Source organism: Epinephelus lanceolatus, chromosome 4 (assembly GCF_041903045.1).
Source record: "Epinephelus lanceolatus isolate andai-2023 chromosome 4, ASM4190304v1, whole genome shotgun sequence".
In the NCBI taxonomy this organism is placed as follows: Eukaryota; Metazoa; Chordata; class Actinopteri; order Perciformes; family Serranidae; genus Epinephelus; species Epinephelus lanceolatus.
In genome coordinates, this window is record NC_135737.1 from 1,348,889 (window position 1) to 1,366,460 (window position 17,572).

Sequence of the window (17,572 nt, forward strand, 5' to 3'; positions counted from 1 at the left end):
TCTCTCTTTCCAGACTGTAAGCTCCTGTGGAGAAGCTTTCTGCTGCTCTGCTATTAACATATTTACATCACATAGTGGCAAGAGATCATGTACTGTTTTCTCTGTTTGTAGCATGATATACTGTGGACTATATCCTGCCTTTCTCTTGGCTGCCATGTCTGCAGCCTCATTTCCCCTAGCGATAGCTGTCCCTGCTTTATCATGGCCCTTACACTTAATGACTGCTACTTGTGCTGGCTTCATCAGAGCCTCCTGTAGCCTCTTCATATCTTTTTTGTGTTTAATGGGGGTTTTTGCTGCTGTTAAAAAACCAGATCTGATCCACTGTGTCATTTCCACATGGATTGCTCCTACAACATATGCAGAGTCTGTGTAGATGTTCACTCTCTTCCCTTCTGACCATTCTAGAGCTGCAATCATTGCCTGGAGCTCAGCCAACTGCGAGGACTCTTTCCCTGTCACCCTTTCCGTGAGGACTTCCTCAAACCCTGTTTCTGTCTGTCTCACCACTGCATATGCTGCTTTCAGTCCCTCAGTTGGATGCCTGAAACAGCATCCGTCTGTGAACAGTGTTTCCTCTGCGTTAGACAGGGGCTTCACCTGCAAATCTTCTCTCACCCTGATGTCTTTCTGCACCTTTTCCTCACATCTGTGTGGCTCGCCCTCTCCCATGTTATCTGCCATGTTTACACCTTCATGTGTGAATGTTATGTGTGGTGCATTTAAGATCTTTTCCAGCCTCGTCTGTCTGAGTGATGTCAGTGATGGCATAGTGGCATATGTAAACTCAGCGGCATTTACCGCTGAGTTTACATATGCCACTATGCTGTGCGTTGTTAGTACAGTCAGTGCGTGTCCCATCACTATGTGTGCTATTTTCTGCAAAATTTTTGCCACTCCTGCTGCATGTCGTGTGCACGGTGGGTGTCTATCCTCGGTTGGGTCTAAGGATATGCTTACATACATCAGCACCTGTCTGCCTCCCCCTTTTTTCTGAAAAAGCACACCAGAGGTGGTGTGTGCCTTTTCAGAAACGTCAAGAAAAAATGGTAGCTTGTAGTCGGGGATGGCTAGATCAGTAGCGGTAGAGAGTGCCTGTTTGAGGGAGATAAATGAGATTTCAGCGTCAGTGGTCCATACCAGGGGAGCAGTAAGATTGCGCATGCCCTGTGCGTTAACCATGGCACGCAAAGGATGGGTTAGTTCGCCATAAGAGGCCACATAGTGCTTGCTGTACCCTGTGAGGCCCAAAAATGACAACATGTCTTTCACGGTATGTGGTTTTGGGTGATGCAGAATTGATTCTCTGTGTGACGGGGACACAGCCGTGCCCTTAGCTGACACTATGCGACCCAGGAACGAGACCTGCTGCCTACAACATTGTAGCTTGGGTTTAGAGACTTTAAACCCTGTGTGGTGTAGGCGTAGTAAGACAGAGCGTGTGGCCTCTAGGCAGGTGGAGGGATCGGATGCGGCCAAGAGGATGTCATCAACGTACTGGATTACCACAACCCCTTCTGGTAGTGACAATTCGGCCAGCTGCTGTTTGAGAACCTGATTGAAAAGACCAGGGGACAGAATGAACCCCTGTGGAACGCGAGTGTAACGCAGCTGACTACCACGATGAGTGAATGAGAAAATGTCGCGAAGGGGCGGCGCGAGAGGTAGGCAGAAAAAGGCATTAGCAAGGTCTATACAGGAAAACCACTTATGTTCTGGTGACAGGCTAGACATGGCGGTGTATGGGTTTGGCACTGGTACTGTGGGCGTGGAGATTACTGCATTAATGCGTCTGAGATCATGCGCCATGCGATATTTGCCTGTATTCTGTTTCTCTACAGGAAGAATGGGTGTGTTCCAGCTGGAGTTTGAGGCCTCCAACACTCCAGCCTGTAACAGACCCTCTATAGTGTCTGCAATACCAGCCTCAGCCGCTGGCTTGTGATGATATTGATTCTGCCAAATCGGTGTCCAATCATTTAACTCAAATGTAATGGGGGTGACCTGTGCACAGTAGCCCACATCGTTGGGCCCAGAAGACCAGAGAGAGTCAGGAAGTGTGTGTAACATGCGTTCTGCATCTGGATGGTCAGTCTTTTCCCTGCCATGAAACCTCTCTATCTGTCGGTGTTCCAGGATCGCCTTGTCTGTAGCTCCCTGCCTGATGTGATATGCTTTCTCAGAGGGTGAGAAATCCACCTGAGGAATTTGGGTGCGGATCCAATCAGTGAGTTGCATTAACCTCTTACACATAGGGCCCAAGTCTTTGGCCTGATGTTTTGCATGGATTGCCAGAGATATATGAGGGGAGGATTCTTCCTCCCCCTCATACCACTGTTGCTGTTCTGAATCGAGGTCAACAGCTGCAGCCACTCCCTCATTACCCACCAGTATACAGGACAATTGTATATCCCACCTGTGACCTTCAATTTCATTATAAAAGGCCTGCTGATACATTTCATCTCCTTTTCTATCATAATAGAGTGTTACATGGAAGGGATCAGGAGGAGGTGTGTAGGGATTTAATGACTGAACCCAAGGGCGCCACGACTGATAGAGAGCGCAAATCCCAGGAGTTGCTGTGGTGTTTGGCTCGAGGAGGCCCCAGTAGATATCTGCCCACTGTCCTTCAGCTGTGGGGGATGTGTCTGCAGATAACAACATTTGTGAAGATGAATGCACAGTTGACAATGAGCAGTTCACAGTGTAGCCGTTTGGGAATGTCACTATCAGTCCGTCCGGGCTGCACAGGATGGAGGCTCCACACTTTAATAACACATCTCTGCCCAAAAGGTTAACAGGGCATGCCATTGAGGAAACAAATGTGTGTGGAAATGTCTGATCTGCTTGGAGTATGGTAGTGGTGAGTGGTTTTGTGAGTGGCAGATTTTCTGATTGACCCGAGAACCCAGTTAATTCAACCGCTGATGATGACATGTGGGTAGCAGACACAGGGAGGTTTAATGTGGAATACCGTGCCCCCGTGTCTAACATGAAAGGCAGTTCTTGATTCAGTACTTTCAGTCGCAGGTAGGGGTCTGCCAGCCCCTCCCGCGTAGGGGTTCTTGGGCCCCGTCAATATCCTTGGGAATCTTCCCAGGTCATCAGAGGATATTGACCCTGCGGAGCGACAGTGGCATTGGGTGCTTGATGCACATAATCTTGATAACCTCCCCTGTGCGGTCCCTGATATCCGCCCCTGGGGGATCTGTTTCCACCACCCCTGGGAGGTCTGAGCTGCCCGCCTCGCATCTGGTGCATCCTGTCCTCCAACCACTCGGGGTCACCAATTGATGGACTAAGAGTCTCATCCTACTCTCTAATGTGCTATGTGTGAGCTCAGTCCTGCGTGTTCTTTAATGAAGCAATAGGAGAAGATATTCGGTCTCAGTTAATGTAGTTTATTAAGCAGTAAAGGAATAAAATTACAGAGCTCTGGGTCTCAACTTCACGTCCCTGACGAACAACAAAGGTGTGTCAGTTCACGAAGTCTGACCTCCTGTCCTTTCCCTGACCCAGTATATTTGAGTGTAACAGAGTGTCATTGTGCACGCAAGGTGTTGTCCTCTTCTCATTGGCAGTTCCACTTCCTCCTTCACCACACCACGCCCCTGCCTCGTGTTAATCTGACTCCTTCCCGCTGGCAGTGGGGGCGTGGTTCCTGTTTTGAAAGACAAGAGAACAACACAACTCCCTACACGTGCTGTACCTTACTATCTGTATATCACTTTCTATTCTTTTTACCATATATGAAACTAATTATCTAAGCATTGCGGTATGTGCTCCTCAGACTTCATGTCTCTTCCTCTCCTGTACTTCTCCACTTCTGCAAAGCAAACACATTCAGATCAGCTGAAATCATCTCAGTATTCTCATTGTTCACACATCTAAAACTTATATAGTGAAACACAACTTATAGTAAAACACATAACATCATTCTGTTCCCAACAAAGGCCTTCGATATAAACTTGCCAACAAGGAAAAAATCTTCCTGATAATCTGGAAACCATTTCTTGACAAATGGTCTACAACCCAGCAGAAGTGAATTGACTCATAACCTGTGCTCTTGACGTTAGGTGACTAGGCCCTATCCATGGTGCATCACATCCTCATTTTTGTAAGACTGTGGTTGCCAAAGTGTGTATGTGTTTTTTGGGTGGGGGGGTTGGGGGCATTTAGATTGCTGTCTTTGCAATATGCACATTATCTGTCCTCAAAAAAAGCAGACCAAAAAGCAAACCAGTCAAACCAAAGTCAAACCAAACCAAACCAAAAGTCAAGAAAAAAGGATCCTCACACAACATCCCGGTTCCTCCAAGTAGGTCTAGGCCTGATGCAGCATGTAAAGAACTGCATCTTCCATCTCAACTGTGCTCCTGACCTCAGGAAACTGAGGACCAGGCGCTCCAAGGTCTTCATAATGTGTGATGTGAAGGCCACTGGGCGGTAGTCATTTAACTCGGCCGGGCGCCTCACTTTTGGCACTGGTATGGCACAAGATGTTTTCAACTGGACCATGACTTTGCCTGTTCGAAGACTCCTGTTGAAAATCCACTGAAGGGGCTCCGCTAGCTGGGCTGCACAGTCTTTCTGGAGCCTTGGACACACTCCATCCGGGCCTGCAGCCTTCTCTGTACACAGTCTACTGAGCTCTGCCGTCAGGGGCGGCTGTTGCTCAGAAGCAGAGCAGGTCGTCCACCAACCAGAAGTTCAGCATTTCGATCCCCAGCTCCTCCAGTTCGCATGTCGTAGTATCCTTGAGCAAGATACTGAACCAGTGGCTGTTCCACCAGTGTTTGTGTGTGTTCAAAACTGAGTAGCAGGTGGCACCTTGTATGGTAGCCTCAGCCACCAGTGTATGAATGGGTGAATGTGAATGTGACTCGTAGTGTAAAAAGCGCTTTCAGTTGTCAGATGACTAGAAAGGCGCTATACAAGTGCAGGTCCATTTACCATTTACAATTTACCTTGTCTGTTGTAAAGGACAGTGGTAGTTGGCCGTTGGTGGTAGATGTTGTAGCTATAGCTGCAGTAGTGGGGGAGGGGCTACGTCCAGGTGACAGTGGAGCAGGAGCAGCAGCAGCAGGTGACACTGTGGAAGGGGGGGATGGATGCAGGGGTAGGGTGAACACTGCCCCCTCCATCAAACCTGTGAAAGAACAGGTTGAAGTTGTTGGCTTTGTCCACGTCACCATCCATAACCTGGCTTTTCTTCTTTGAAATAGCCTGTGACGTTCCTCATTCCCTTCCACACCTCTCTGATGTTGTTCTGCTGCAGCTTACTCTCCACCTTTCTTTTGTAGTCCACCTTTGCCTGTCTCAGTCTTCCCTTCAGCTCATGCTGAACCTCCTTGAGCCTCTCCTTGAGTCCCCCTTCTTGAACGCCAGCTTCTTCTGCTTGATATTATTGTTAAACAGGGTTAATTATTGGGGAAGCAGCGTATAGTCTGGCATCACAGTGTCCCTACAGAAGTTAATATATTCTGTCAGAATGTGCACCCTCCTGTCTATGTCCATGTCCATTTTGTTGTCCTGTGGCTCCAGTAGTACAGTCCAGTCTGTACATTCAAAGCAGTCCCTGAGAGACTCACGGTTCTCCGGAGACCACTTCCTGACTGAGCGGGTGGTAAAAGACAATTTTAATACACAGGGTTTGTATGTAGACTGGAGAGGGACCAGGTTATGATCTGATCTGCCAAGAGGTGGTAGGGCAGAGGCACTGTAGGCGTCCTTGGCATTTCCATAAAATAAATCCAGTGTCTTATTCTCCCTTGTTCATCCCACAGCAGTTGGAGAAATTTTTCCTTGAAAGCTCTCTACCAGAAAGGGATCTCTTGGTTCAGGTTAGGAAAGGAGTCATGGCCCTGCTGAAAAAACCAGCTTAGACCAGCTTAGGGTGGTTGATGGTTTTAGATGGTTTTAGCTGGTTTAATAGGCTGGTTGATGGTTTTAGATGGTCTTAGCTGGTGGGTTTAGAAGGTTTTAGCTGGTAAAACTGGCTGGTTGATGGTTTTAGATGGTCTTAGTGGGTTTAGCTGGTTGATGGTTTTAGATGGTCTTAGCTGGTTGAACAGGTTGGATGATGGTTTCAGATGGTCTTAGCTGGTAGAATAGGGTGGTTGATGGTTTTAGCTGGTTGATGGTTTTAGCTGGTCTTAGCTGGTTCAATAGGCTGGTTGATGGTTTTAGCTGGTCTTAGCTGGTTCAATAGGCTGGTTGATGGTTTTAGCTGGTTGATGGTCTAAGCTGGTTGAATAGGGTGGTTGATGGTTTTAGATGGTCTTAGCTGGTTGATGGTCTAGAAGCTGGTTGAATAGGGTGGTTGATGGTTTTAGATGGTGTTAACTGGTTGATGGTCTGAGCTGGTTGAAAAGGCTGGTTGATGGTTTAAGATGGTATAAAATGGTTGATGGAATAAGATGGTTGAACAGGCTGGCAAAGCTGGACCAGACTCGTCAACCAGCCATGTTACGCTAAGAAGGTAGGGTGCTGCTGTAAATTCATCTAAATCCTAAAAGACACTATCTACCACCCACCTGATGAATCTCACATGAATTAGGGCTGGTGGTAGCACCTCACGACCGAAGAGTCCTGAACATCTTTTCCCCCAGGCTCAACCAGCAAAAGCAACCTCCCCTGAGCTTGCCAACAATCCCCCCTAGCTAACACTATTTCCAATAGCAATGCCTGAATACTGTCAATGTTCCTTTATTACATGTGCCACAGTCTTTCCAATTGGATTGAGTAAGTAGCTTAAGTGTTACTGCACCGACCAGACTGCTGCGATTGTCAATTAAAGAAAACAATAGTTTAGTAGATTATCATATTGTCAACTACCAGATTGTCAATATTTGTATTTATAGTTGACCGCACATTGTAGGGACAATCTGTAAAATGTGACAATAAATCGATTCCATGTTCCAACACTAGAAGCAGTACTCCTGAGCTGATCCCCGCCCATTAGTGTATTTTTTCTGTGGCCAAAGTGTTAACATATGGCAGCTGGAGCTGTGTTGCATCTACCTAGAGGTCAACTAAAATCACCTGGGAGGATGGGCTTGAGTGTGACTGGCAGACACTCCAGTGCCTTCAAAGGAAAAGTCAAATTACAACTGGACACAGCAAAAATTGCAGACATTCTTGGTGAGCACCAACTTGGAGGAAATAACTTGATACATTAACCCAAAAGTGTTTGTGTTCATTTATAATCCAAAAAACTTTGACCAAAAAACTTCAAAATAAAGGATGCACACCATTGTGCCATGCGCAAGCCATATCCGAAAGCTTAGGCCGATCTGACAAACAGTCAGAGAGATGCGAGCCATAGATCAAGCTATCGATAGATAACCAAAACAATTTAAGCCTATAGGCCTTTTGCGCAACAGCCATTCTGACAGCAGATACTTTCACATGTGAGCCAGACTGACATATGTGTAAATTTGGAAATACAGGCCGGGCATTTTATTTATTTATTTTATTTTATTTTTTATTTTATTTATTTATTTATTTATTTTCTATTTAACACAATAATAACACTAAAAGAGCCAGGAGAAAACCAACATTTGGGGAAATTAGCTTGTCTAATAACTTTTGCAGAGTAAGCTACACTGACATAGTACCATCAGTGCATTTTGGCACTTTTAAGGAAGAAAGCAAGTCAACTAGCTGGTTCAATGTTAAATGAGCTAGCTAGCGAATTTAAAGGTTTTGAACAAGCTAATTTCCTAAAATGTTGGTATTTGCCTTTAAGGATCAAAATGACAACAGTAGCAGTGATGCATTCTTAATTATCACTGTTTCCAGATCAATATTCCCAGATAGCAAAAGATGTTAAATCAACATTGAGTTATGGTCAAAAAGGTTGATTTTTAGTTAAGGTTTAAAAATCAATGGTTGATCAACCTTCTAAAATTTTTATGTTGAAAATATATCATTGAATCCACATTGTATGATGGTTGAGATTGTAGATTGAAATGCCAACACTGAATCAATATTGTTTTACTAATGCTGTTTCAATCATAGACTGAACTAGGTGAGACCATATAATGAGAGGGTGGGGGGGTCTCATACATTTTAATTTAAGCACCTTTTGCTGTGGACGTACCTTTTTACTATGTTAAAGTCTTCTGAAGGTTTGTGTGTAATTTTTAATGACAAAGACATCTAAAAGGTGCTTTTGAACAGTGACAGCAAGGAGTGGAACAGCCCAACACTCCAAACTTTAAACCTAGTGAAATGGTACATCCCAGGTAACGTTAAACAGCCGCCAAGAAGGAGCTGGGTTTGCCGTTCCGTTTGCCAAGAAGAAGAAGCAGCCATTTTCCTTCTCCTCCCCTTTGCCCATGCTCGGCTACTGCTCAAGTAAGTTGCGAATATTACTGATTTTATTGATTCTACGAATGATAACTGCCGCTTTTGTGCTTAACGGAGTTTATTAAATTTTTTAACGTTTTGTTTTAACGTTACCTGGCACATTTCGAGCATACAGCATCAGTTTAGCCACATCAGTTTTAGCTAACAGTGCATTTTGGCTAACGATAACTTCCCAGATAGCACACATACATCTGGCCGACGTCGGCCTGAGGACGACACATCGGCCCTGAATTTATAACGTCTGACAAGCGTCGGCCGCATGGGCGGATATCTTTAAATTTAATACTCTTTTGTCCCAGCTCATCAAACGTCTCTGTTACGTCGGCTTTGGGTCGGCCCAGTGCCGTAGAATGTCTGCCCACATACGGAAGTCGCCGCAGAGGCGGGATTTCATCTCCGCGATGTTTGTTCGGAACTGAGCTCGCACACAGCATCTCATCGCAGTTGGTTTCAGGTAAGCTAACTGGAATAAACTGGCAGAAAATAGCTTTGTTGTTTCTTCTGTGACCGTTAAAAGAGGTTCCTGGTGAGTGGCGAGGCACGACTGGGTGTATATAGCTTAGCACATGTCCCCACCAACTAACGTTATCTTTCGGTAGCTGTTAGCTAGTTTAGCGGTTTAGCTCATGTTATGCTAACAGGCTACAACTGTGGTGTTTTCATTTTATTTTCCCTAGTTGACGTTATCTGCTCATCTGGTTATCGTGAGCACTCGTTTTGGGTTAAAGTGGAAGTGCCCGGAGCTGCCACCCGCGGTCCCGCGGCCCCCCGGCCTGACCTCCGGGGCCCTGGACGTGTGCTCAAGTGTCTGGGAGAGGAGCGGAGAGGAGCACGGAGGTCAGGCGGGGCGGGCCGACACTGTGTATCCCAGAACGGGTGCTGAAGTGTCGGTGAGACCAGCAGAGAGGAGCGCGGAGGAAAGTTGATGTTGACACTTGTTAAACGTTACGCCGGATTTCCACTGGATGCGTGTCCGTTGCGGAACGGCAGCGCTGGTTATCCGCTGCGTGCTCCGCCGTCCGTCAATATCCACCGGCTGCGTTTGCTGTGCGGTGCGGTGCAGCTCCGCCGGAAGACATCTCGGTGCACTGCCATGATTAATATCTCCTCGTCCATGGTGTTCACGGGGTGAAATGACGTCTGAAAACCTCTGACCTGTTGACTTCAGGCCTGCCTCTGCCCATTATGTAGTTTTTAAGGTGTAGTGCAGGGAAATATGATCCGCCGTGAACACTGTGTATTTTATTTTGAAAATTAACCGGATGTTTTATTGTGTTTCTGTGCACGACTTCCTGCCCCGCACGATCTGCTCTGTGCTGAATTGCTGAAAAATCAATTTGATTGAAAAATCAATTTTCGCATAAGATTGTCTGTGTTTTGAATGTCTTAAGTCTTTCTAACTGTCACTCAGTATTTTGATGTCAGTAGTGTGATTTAATTTATGGAGGAAAGTGAGAAAACAGCAGATGTTTTTGCTTTATTTTACGTTTATTCTATTTTCAGTTTATATTTGTTTTGTTTGTTCATTACTACTGTGACTACATGCTACTAAAATGCTGATGAAAAATCACATGACATAATGATATGTGTATAGCAAATTAAAACAGTAAAAAGCAATTCACTGGCACTGGACACTGATTTACATTGATTACATTACATTGATTTTGTCAGATAAATCTCTTTATTGCAACAATTATTTTTTGTGGTATTGCAACATAAAAAATTAACCCATTCTGTTTTTCTTTCAGCCTCCAATACAAGCCACTTCCAAGAGGAGCAGAAGTTACAGCCAAGTAAACAATTTGGATGTGTGTGTATGTATATATATATATATATATATATATATATATATATATATATATATATATATATATATATATATATAAAAATATATATATATATAAAAATATATCCCAACAGATATAGCAGGATCCAGTTCGAGGCAATACACCCCCCAGAGTCGCCCTCAACATCCACAAAATGGTATGTGATAGCACTCCTCACTAATAACCACAATTTATTAATTTAGAGCATGTAAAATAAAATTATTTGAACAAATTAGATTAGTCTTGTTTTTGTGTATCTGTTGGAACCTTTGTTTTTCCTGCCTCCAGACATCTTAAGAGGGAACTAAAATATGTATAGAAATGTTTTTTGTGATCAAAACTAAAGTGGGCTGAGGTGGGGATTATATGTGGGTGGCCATGGCAGACTTGAAGTTAAATAATACCTTTCAATGTGTGCAGTGATTAAGGTGCGTGGATGCTTGTTTTATACTAGGTGTTAAGTACACAGATGCAAGGTCAAAGTCAGTACACCAGGCAGCTTTTGAAAGGCAAGTCTATTTCAAATTGTGTAATTCCTTAGTAATTTGCAAGTTTTACTTTCTCTCTTACTAACAATTTTCTTTTTTTTTCTTTTCTTTTTTTTTTTTTTAAAGACCTTTCCATCGAGAAGATGACCACAATGCTCGCTGAAGTAGTAGTGGTAGTAAAGGAAATGTCAAGAGATGTGCAGTTCATCAAAAGTGAACTGGCAGATGCCAGATTTACTCCAGGTGGTCACAGGGGACCAGCGCCAGGCACAACCCTTGAGATGACTCCCATTGACCTGCCGATCATGAATAAGGACAACTTCAATGAGGCAGAATCATCACTGAAGAATGAATCAGTTTGTCAAAGCATGGTAATTTATTTGACAAACTGAACTGCAATATACTTAACACCTTACAATCTACTGCCTGTACAGTATCATAAGAAAAAAAAACCATAAACATAGGAAACAACTTCATATATCACAGCCCAGTATGAGCTAAGGGTGGGAATCTCTGGGTACCTCACGATTCAATTCCTTCCTTACCTGCCTAGGGACTATGGGTGGAAATTAGCAAAGCTGCTATAACCTGGCATCTTTTCTTGTTCCTACAAGATTAATGTTTATTTGTGCATTGTCCCTGTTTTAAATAAATACATTTCTATTCTATTCTATTCTGATTGAGAGGGCCACGATTCGATGATAAAATGATTCTTGATGCAAAAATAAAAGGATTCCTGTGTGGGCAGCATCATGATGACAACCACTTCTCTCTCTCATCTCTAGATTGCTCGCTTGGCTTTGGTTGGGGGCACCTCATCAGACTCTATGATCAGACGGATGCTGTCACCTGCCTTGACCAACTCCCTGGCCTGTCATTTCAACTGGGCTGGCAAAGGAAACAAGCAGCCATTCAGTCGAACAGTGATGCAAGGCTGCATGTTTGGTATGTTTGCTCACCTGAAAATGGTTTACTGGCAGGAGGTCCGCGGGGTCTTGCAAAGTATTAAAAGTTGATAAATCAATTTTGGGGAAATTAAGACCCTTAAAGTATTAAAAAGTCTTATCACGACTTAAAGAGGTCTTAAATTTTGAAGGTATTTTTCTGAATTAGCTGTCTAAAGAGTTTGAGTCCTCAAAAACATTGTGAAAGTGCGTGAATTTATTTGTTTTATTAAAAAACAACTATTATGTGTGCCAGAGCGCACTCGGGCAAAAATTCAGAGGCACAAACGACTTTTCAAAAGACCAGAGAGCACACAAAGTACACTCTGGCGCTCTCAGGGCATATCACGAATAAAAAAAAAAAGTAAAATAAACTTTGCCTTTGATTTATTCTCCCAGCCTATTTGAATTCTGTTGTATAATAGTGGTCTATAGTCTTTATCACAAACTAAAACTGTTAAGTTAAAGGTGTCACTGATGTAAACGGTTACAGCTCAAAGTGGCAGTGAGGTATTGAAATTAACGTCAAGATTCCTGTGTATTCCCTGACTGGGTTAAGTTTAGGGAGGTGGTGTTTGTAGTTAATGACTTTGCGGATTATGGATTTGTACAGCAGAGTGGCATATTTTCAAGTAAGAGGAAATTATAATATTAGACATATACAAAGAAACACAAAATCCAACCTAAAGACACTACATTAATTATTACAGCTGCCAAAAATCTCAGACACTAAATCTGTCAATCATTTATTTTAATTTTATTTTTTATTCATTTATTTGACAGGGACAGTGCATGTTAATAAACAAAACTGTAAACATGCCAGAATTAGCCAAAAGGCTAGTTTTCATCTATAGTACCTGGCCACATGTAAAGTTGGCATCCTAAAAATGAAAATAAAAGCACAGTTTATCACAATCATGTTCAGTAAATATGTTTGTTCAGCACACTGATATAAATGTATTCATTTATTTATTTATATCTCATCTCTTTCAGCTGCTGCTCGACAGTTTGACCGCAAACTATCCTACCTAGACTTGAGCAATACCGTTAAAAAGTGGCTGCGTTGTGCTCCAGAGAGGGAGCCCCCCCCCTCCCATGTTCCCCCCAATGTTATTTTGTTTGTGAAACCTTTTCGTGATTTGGGGATGACAGACCTGGTAGTTTAAAGCTATAACAGACCTGGTACTGTAGTTTAAATTTGTCATTTTGTGAAATATTTACGTAATGTTTGTGGAGATGACAGACCTGGTAGTTTAAAGCTAATGGACCTGGTACTTTAAAGCTGTCATTTTGTGAAATGTTTACTAACTTTTGCTGTCAGTGTGAAATGTTGACAGAATGTTTGTGGGGATGACAGACCTGGTAGTTTAACATGCTGACAAAGGTACTGGTAGCTTCAAGCTTTTGTGAAATGTTTCCAGAATGTGTTTTAGAATAAACGGGAACATTAAAAACCTGTTTTCAATCTTTTTTTCTTATCTTTTTATTTTTTTAACTTGAATAATTATTAATAAATAAATAAATAAATATTCTAATGTTGAGGTGTGCTCGGATTATTTGAATTGCGGTAGCCTAATTGGTGATCAGCCTTACCAGCTTACACCATCCTGACCAGCTAAGACCAGCCCGGCCAGTTAAGACCAGCCCGACCTGCTAGTCTGACCAGCTAAGACCAGCCCGACCAGCCAAGACCAGCTTGACCAGCCAAGACCAGCCTGACCAGCCAAGACCAGCCTAACCAGCTCATACCACCCTGACCAGCTAAGACCAGCTTGATCAGACCAGCCAAGACCAGTTAAGACCAGCTGACCAAAACCTAGCTCAAACCATCAAACCAGCTAAGACCAGCTTGACCAGCCTAAGCTGTTTTTTTCAGCAGGGGGTTTGGGTGAAAATAAATAGATTTCTGTCAGAAAGGGCTTTCTAACAGAAAAACCAGGAAAACTTCTCCCATGCGCTACCCCACAGGACCCTGGCAATCTCAGTCCCAGCTCCAACCATGAGTTCTTGGTTCTTGCCCCCTGCAACAGCAATTCCTGATCCTTCGGGAACCAAATTTCAAAAGGAATTTTGTTCTCTTATTCTGCAAAATTAAAGTGAAATGAAATAGGGGAAAATATTTTGCTTTAGGATCTGTAGGCTTACATTTAAATTAAATGCCTTAACATGCATGGCAGAGTAGTGGAGTGAGGACCGGGTATATGTAGGCAGGTTGATGAGCTGAGTAGAAACAGGTTTGCCTCTTCAGCTGCAGTGGAAAGAGCCAGCCACACCCCCTGCCACACAAGCCTGGCAGGAACAGAAACAAAGAGGGAAGGGGGAAGGGAGAACACACAAAAAAAACACACAAAAACCAAAACTAAAACAATCATCATAAGGTTGAGCAGTATGCTCCTTATTAGTCTCATGAGAACTTCCTTTTTCTTTTTGGCTGGTTGGTAGGGGGGCATCTTAATTAACCCAGTGGCTCAGGTGTGATGAGGCTTAGGGGAAACAGCATCAGTAAGGGATTTCAGCACAGATCAACCTTCAGAGTGAAAGACCCAACACCAGAAACAACTTGTGGCTTTTGCCTGCAGCTTTGTTTTGTTTTGGGCCAACCACCAACAACAACAAAAACTTCAACAGGAATTGTCTACTGATGCTGTTTGGGCTGGCTGCTTGTGGAGAGGTCTCAGTCAGAACCAGTGCTATTGCTGACCAGAGGTATAACCACACCACCTACTGCTGGCCAGCCTTCTTTCTAATGCCCACTTTGGGTTGGGGGGTAACTTGCCTTAGACATGCCAAGAACCAAGCTAGCACTTACTCTAGTAACATTATACATATGCTGCTTCTGCTTTTTAATGGTAGTAACTGTGACTAAAGAACTGACCTACCTTACAGGAACAGTGCTGATCCTTAACTTCATCACCAGGTGATGTGGTGGTTCACTTTTAAACTGTGATCTGTAGGCTTTAGCTCCTGTCGTTATATTTTTAACCCTTTTTCGCTGCTCAGTCAGTTTGACATCCTGGATATATCCTTCAGACATATATTGTACACCCTTCTGTCTGCTTCTCTCTGAATTTGCCTTTTCGTTTTTACAAAAATTTGCTATTTCTTCAGGAAGAAAATCTGAATCTGCTACCAAGCCAGTATCTGTCAGGTAAATGTAGAGTGCAGTTTTCTCTGTGTACAGTATACAGTTGCTGTTTTTTTCTTTTTCTTTTAATTCTTTGGGGACATTTTGTATGTTATTTCATGGTACAGTGACTTAGAATAGTAACATGATTTAATATTTTTCACATGTAAACATCATAATAGATCTATAACTGTTTGGGTCCTTTTAGATGGGGCCTAATGGTAAAGTCTGATTGTGATGATGATTCCCTCAGTTTATCATACAGGGTAAATTAGAGGTGCAGGTTTTACAGTTACATTTAGTCCTCAACTAAAATGGCCTTTTTAGTCTTGAGGAGCAAATGTCACCATCTTAGTTGCTCATTACAATAACCCTTGATTTGAGATAATGAAGGCTGAAATTTTCTAATTTAGAAGTTATGAATAACCATACCTCTATGACATTACAGCTACACCAGCCAGTGGTGCCAGTGAGAATAGCTACCTGTGTGGAAAATTAAAAGGTAGGACTCAAGTTAGATAGTTAGATAGAACTAAAAAAAAAAGTGCCACAGGCACTGGACCCTCAGTGGAGGACTGGGCCAAGCCCTGAATGAACTCAAATACTAGAAACACCCCTGCATACACCTGACCTGTGGGGCTGATGCAGCTGGACCTTATTTAATCTGATAGATATCATTAGTAAAATGAAAAAAACAGAGAGAAAGGCCTTCAAAAAAGATGTCAAGTTGGCCACAAAGAGGAGCACTACCCTGAAGAAGACCATGCCTGTTGAAATGCACTGGTATCCCTTATAATAAATTCCTATCACCATCAGAGTGCCTCAGTCTGCCTCTTTGTGGCCAACTTGACATCTTTTTTGAAGGCCTTTCTCTCTGTTTTTTCATTTTGTCATCCTGTACTGAAGACCACCTGATTTTTAATATATTTTTTTCACACTGGTCCAACCCGAAGTGCAGCACTCCACCTCTCTCTCATCTAGATAGCATTAGTATTTGGTCATTAATTGGCCTCTGGCCTCATCTAATTTTGCAATACTGGCCCCAGGCAAAGCAAGTCGAGTATCCCTAGGGGGACCACAGCCGCCACCCAGCTCCATTATGACACCATTACCAGTGCCAGCCTTATCGCTGTGCTTGGAAGGATGCCATTCTGAGATTTTATGACCATAAAAGAGAATTATGGAAAAATATATAAATAAATGAGTATGGTTGAGAGGTAAGAATTCTTCATTGGAGCAAAGTTGTATCTGTAAATATTGTAGGTGGCTGAATGTGCATAAATGTGGTTGAAACATAAGGGAAAAATAGTCTTTCTTCCTGAGAAGAATGACAACATCGATTTTTTTAAGCCAGTGCTCCAGTGCGACATCTGTTCATGTTCCTGTTCATGGAGACTACTGTTAATTTCCTATTTCCAACTGACGGTCATTTTTTTTAAGCATTACCATGATCCCTCCATAACTTTAACCACATCTTTATTATGGTAACTATGACAACAAAGGTCCCCTAACTGCAATGATTCCCTAAAAACAACCAAATAGATTTTGTGCCTAAGCTAACCAAAATTTACTATAGCATTGTTACATTAGGAAAGAGATTTATATGTCAACAGTGATGTGTAACAGTTTTGAAAGGCACAGACAGATGATGTCCTTCTGCCTTTGTGTGTTGTTCTAGAGGGCATGGACAAATGTACACTGCTCGTGTACTTGTACAATTATATACCACATCAGATCTTGATGAATGAATTAGTCAAGTTGAAAATTTTTACAGATGTACACTGTAAAATTTGTTGTGAATAAAATGACATACGGTAAGTGGAAACCAAAATCATCAACCTACGGAGGGCTGGATTCAAAATCACACCGAAAATCAGTGTAAATAACTGAAATCACAGGCTGATCCAACTTGTATGAATTTTACCACAACAACTTATAATGTGACTCAATAGTGTTTATGGCCGCTGCGTGCCTGTATGCACACCTGCCAACACCTGGGCATGCTCATGATGAGTCAGCGGATGGTGTCCACAAAGATCTCCTCCCAGACCTGGAAAAAGGGCATCAATGAACACTCGGACAATCTGTGGTGGTACTTGGCAGTGTCTGATGCACTGATACATCATGTCCCATAGGTGCTCAGTTGAATTTAGGTCAGGGGAACAAGAGGGCCAGTCAATGGCATCAATGTTTTTTTCATCCAGGAACTGCCTACACACTCTGGTCACATGAGGCCGGGCATTGTCCTGCACCAGGAGGAACCTAGGGCCCACTGCACCAGCGTAAAGTCTTGTTGTGGATTTATTTGCTGACCTCCAACCAAAAAATAGTCTGTGGTGTCAAAATTCAGTAAAACTTGCTTCCAATAAAATCAAAGAAAGTTCAGAGCACTCTGAAGAAAAACCAGGAGGCTGATCAGAAGTCCAATGCAGGAGGGTTTATTCAAAGATGACATCCAAATAAAATCATGTGAGTTGGTGGTCCGGACCAAGAACTGAGCCCAAAAGGCTCGGGTACTGACCTTTACACATAGTCTCTCTCTCTCTCTCTCTCTCGCTCACTTTCTTAAGTTTTTTAACCAGTCATATGTGTAGAATTACCCTTAAGGCCAATTTCCACCAGATGCGTGTTGGTTGCGTCTCCGCTCCGGCACGGCAGCGGAGCCGATAGGATTCAATTCTAGTCAATGTGTGTGTTTCCACCGGCTGCGGCTGTGCTGCGTTCCAGCTCCGTCTCAGCTCCGGCACTCTGGAGCCCTCCGCAACAGATACGCAGGACTTCTATTTTTGCCGGACGCCGGAGCACAACGCAGCAATT

At 43.2% G+C, this 17,572-nt stretch overlaps 1 protein-coding gene across 1 annotated transcript; it reads left to right on the plus strand.

The window, feature by feature from the left end:
- The first annotated feature begins 8,187 nt into the window (after positions 1 to 8,187).
- LOC144462710 (uncharacterized) lies at positions 8,188 to 13,166 on the plus strand. The gene is made up of 7 exons (XM_078166836.1): positions 8,188 to 8,361; positions 8,673 to 8,827; positions 10,122 to 10,166; positions 10,294 to 10,356; positions 10,814 to 11,058; positions 11,473 to 11,632; positions 12,625 to 13,166. The coding sequence occupies exons 5-7, from the start codon at positions 10,831 to 10,833 to the stop codon at positions 12,795 to 12,797; spliced, it is 561 nt and encodes a 186-aa protein (XP_078022962.1). The 5' UTR covers positions 8,188 to 8,361; positions 8,673 to 8,827; positions 10,122 to 10,166; positions 10,294 to 10,356; positions 10,814 to 10,830; the 3' UTR covers positions 12,798 to 13,166.
- Positions 13,167 to 17,572: the final 4,406 nt, after the last annotated feature.

What these genes read in the sequence shown, in the direction of transcription:
- LOC144462710 (XM_078166836.1), top strand. Translation starts at nt 10,831, where the DNA reads ATGACCACAATGCTCGCTGAAGTAGTAGTGGTAGTAAAGGAAATGTCA. An exon ending in AATCAGTTTGTCAAAGCATG is followed by an intron (nt 11,059 to 11,472) that starts GTAATTTATTTG and finishes TCTCATCTCTAG; the next exon opens with ATTGCTCGCTTGGCTTTGGT. An exon ending in GATGCAAGGCTGCATGTTTG is followed by an intron (nt 11,633 to 12,624) that starts GTATGTTTGCTC and finishes CATCTCTTTCAG; the next exon opens with CTGCTGCTCGACAGTTTGAC.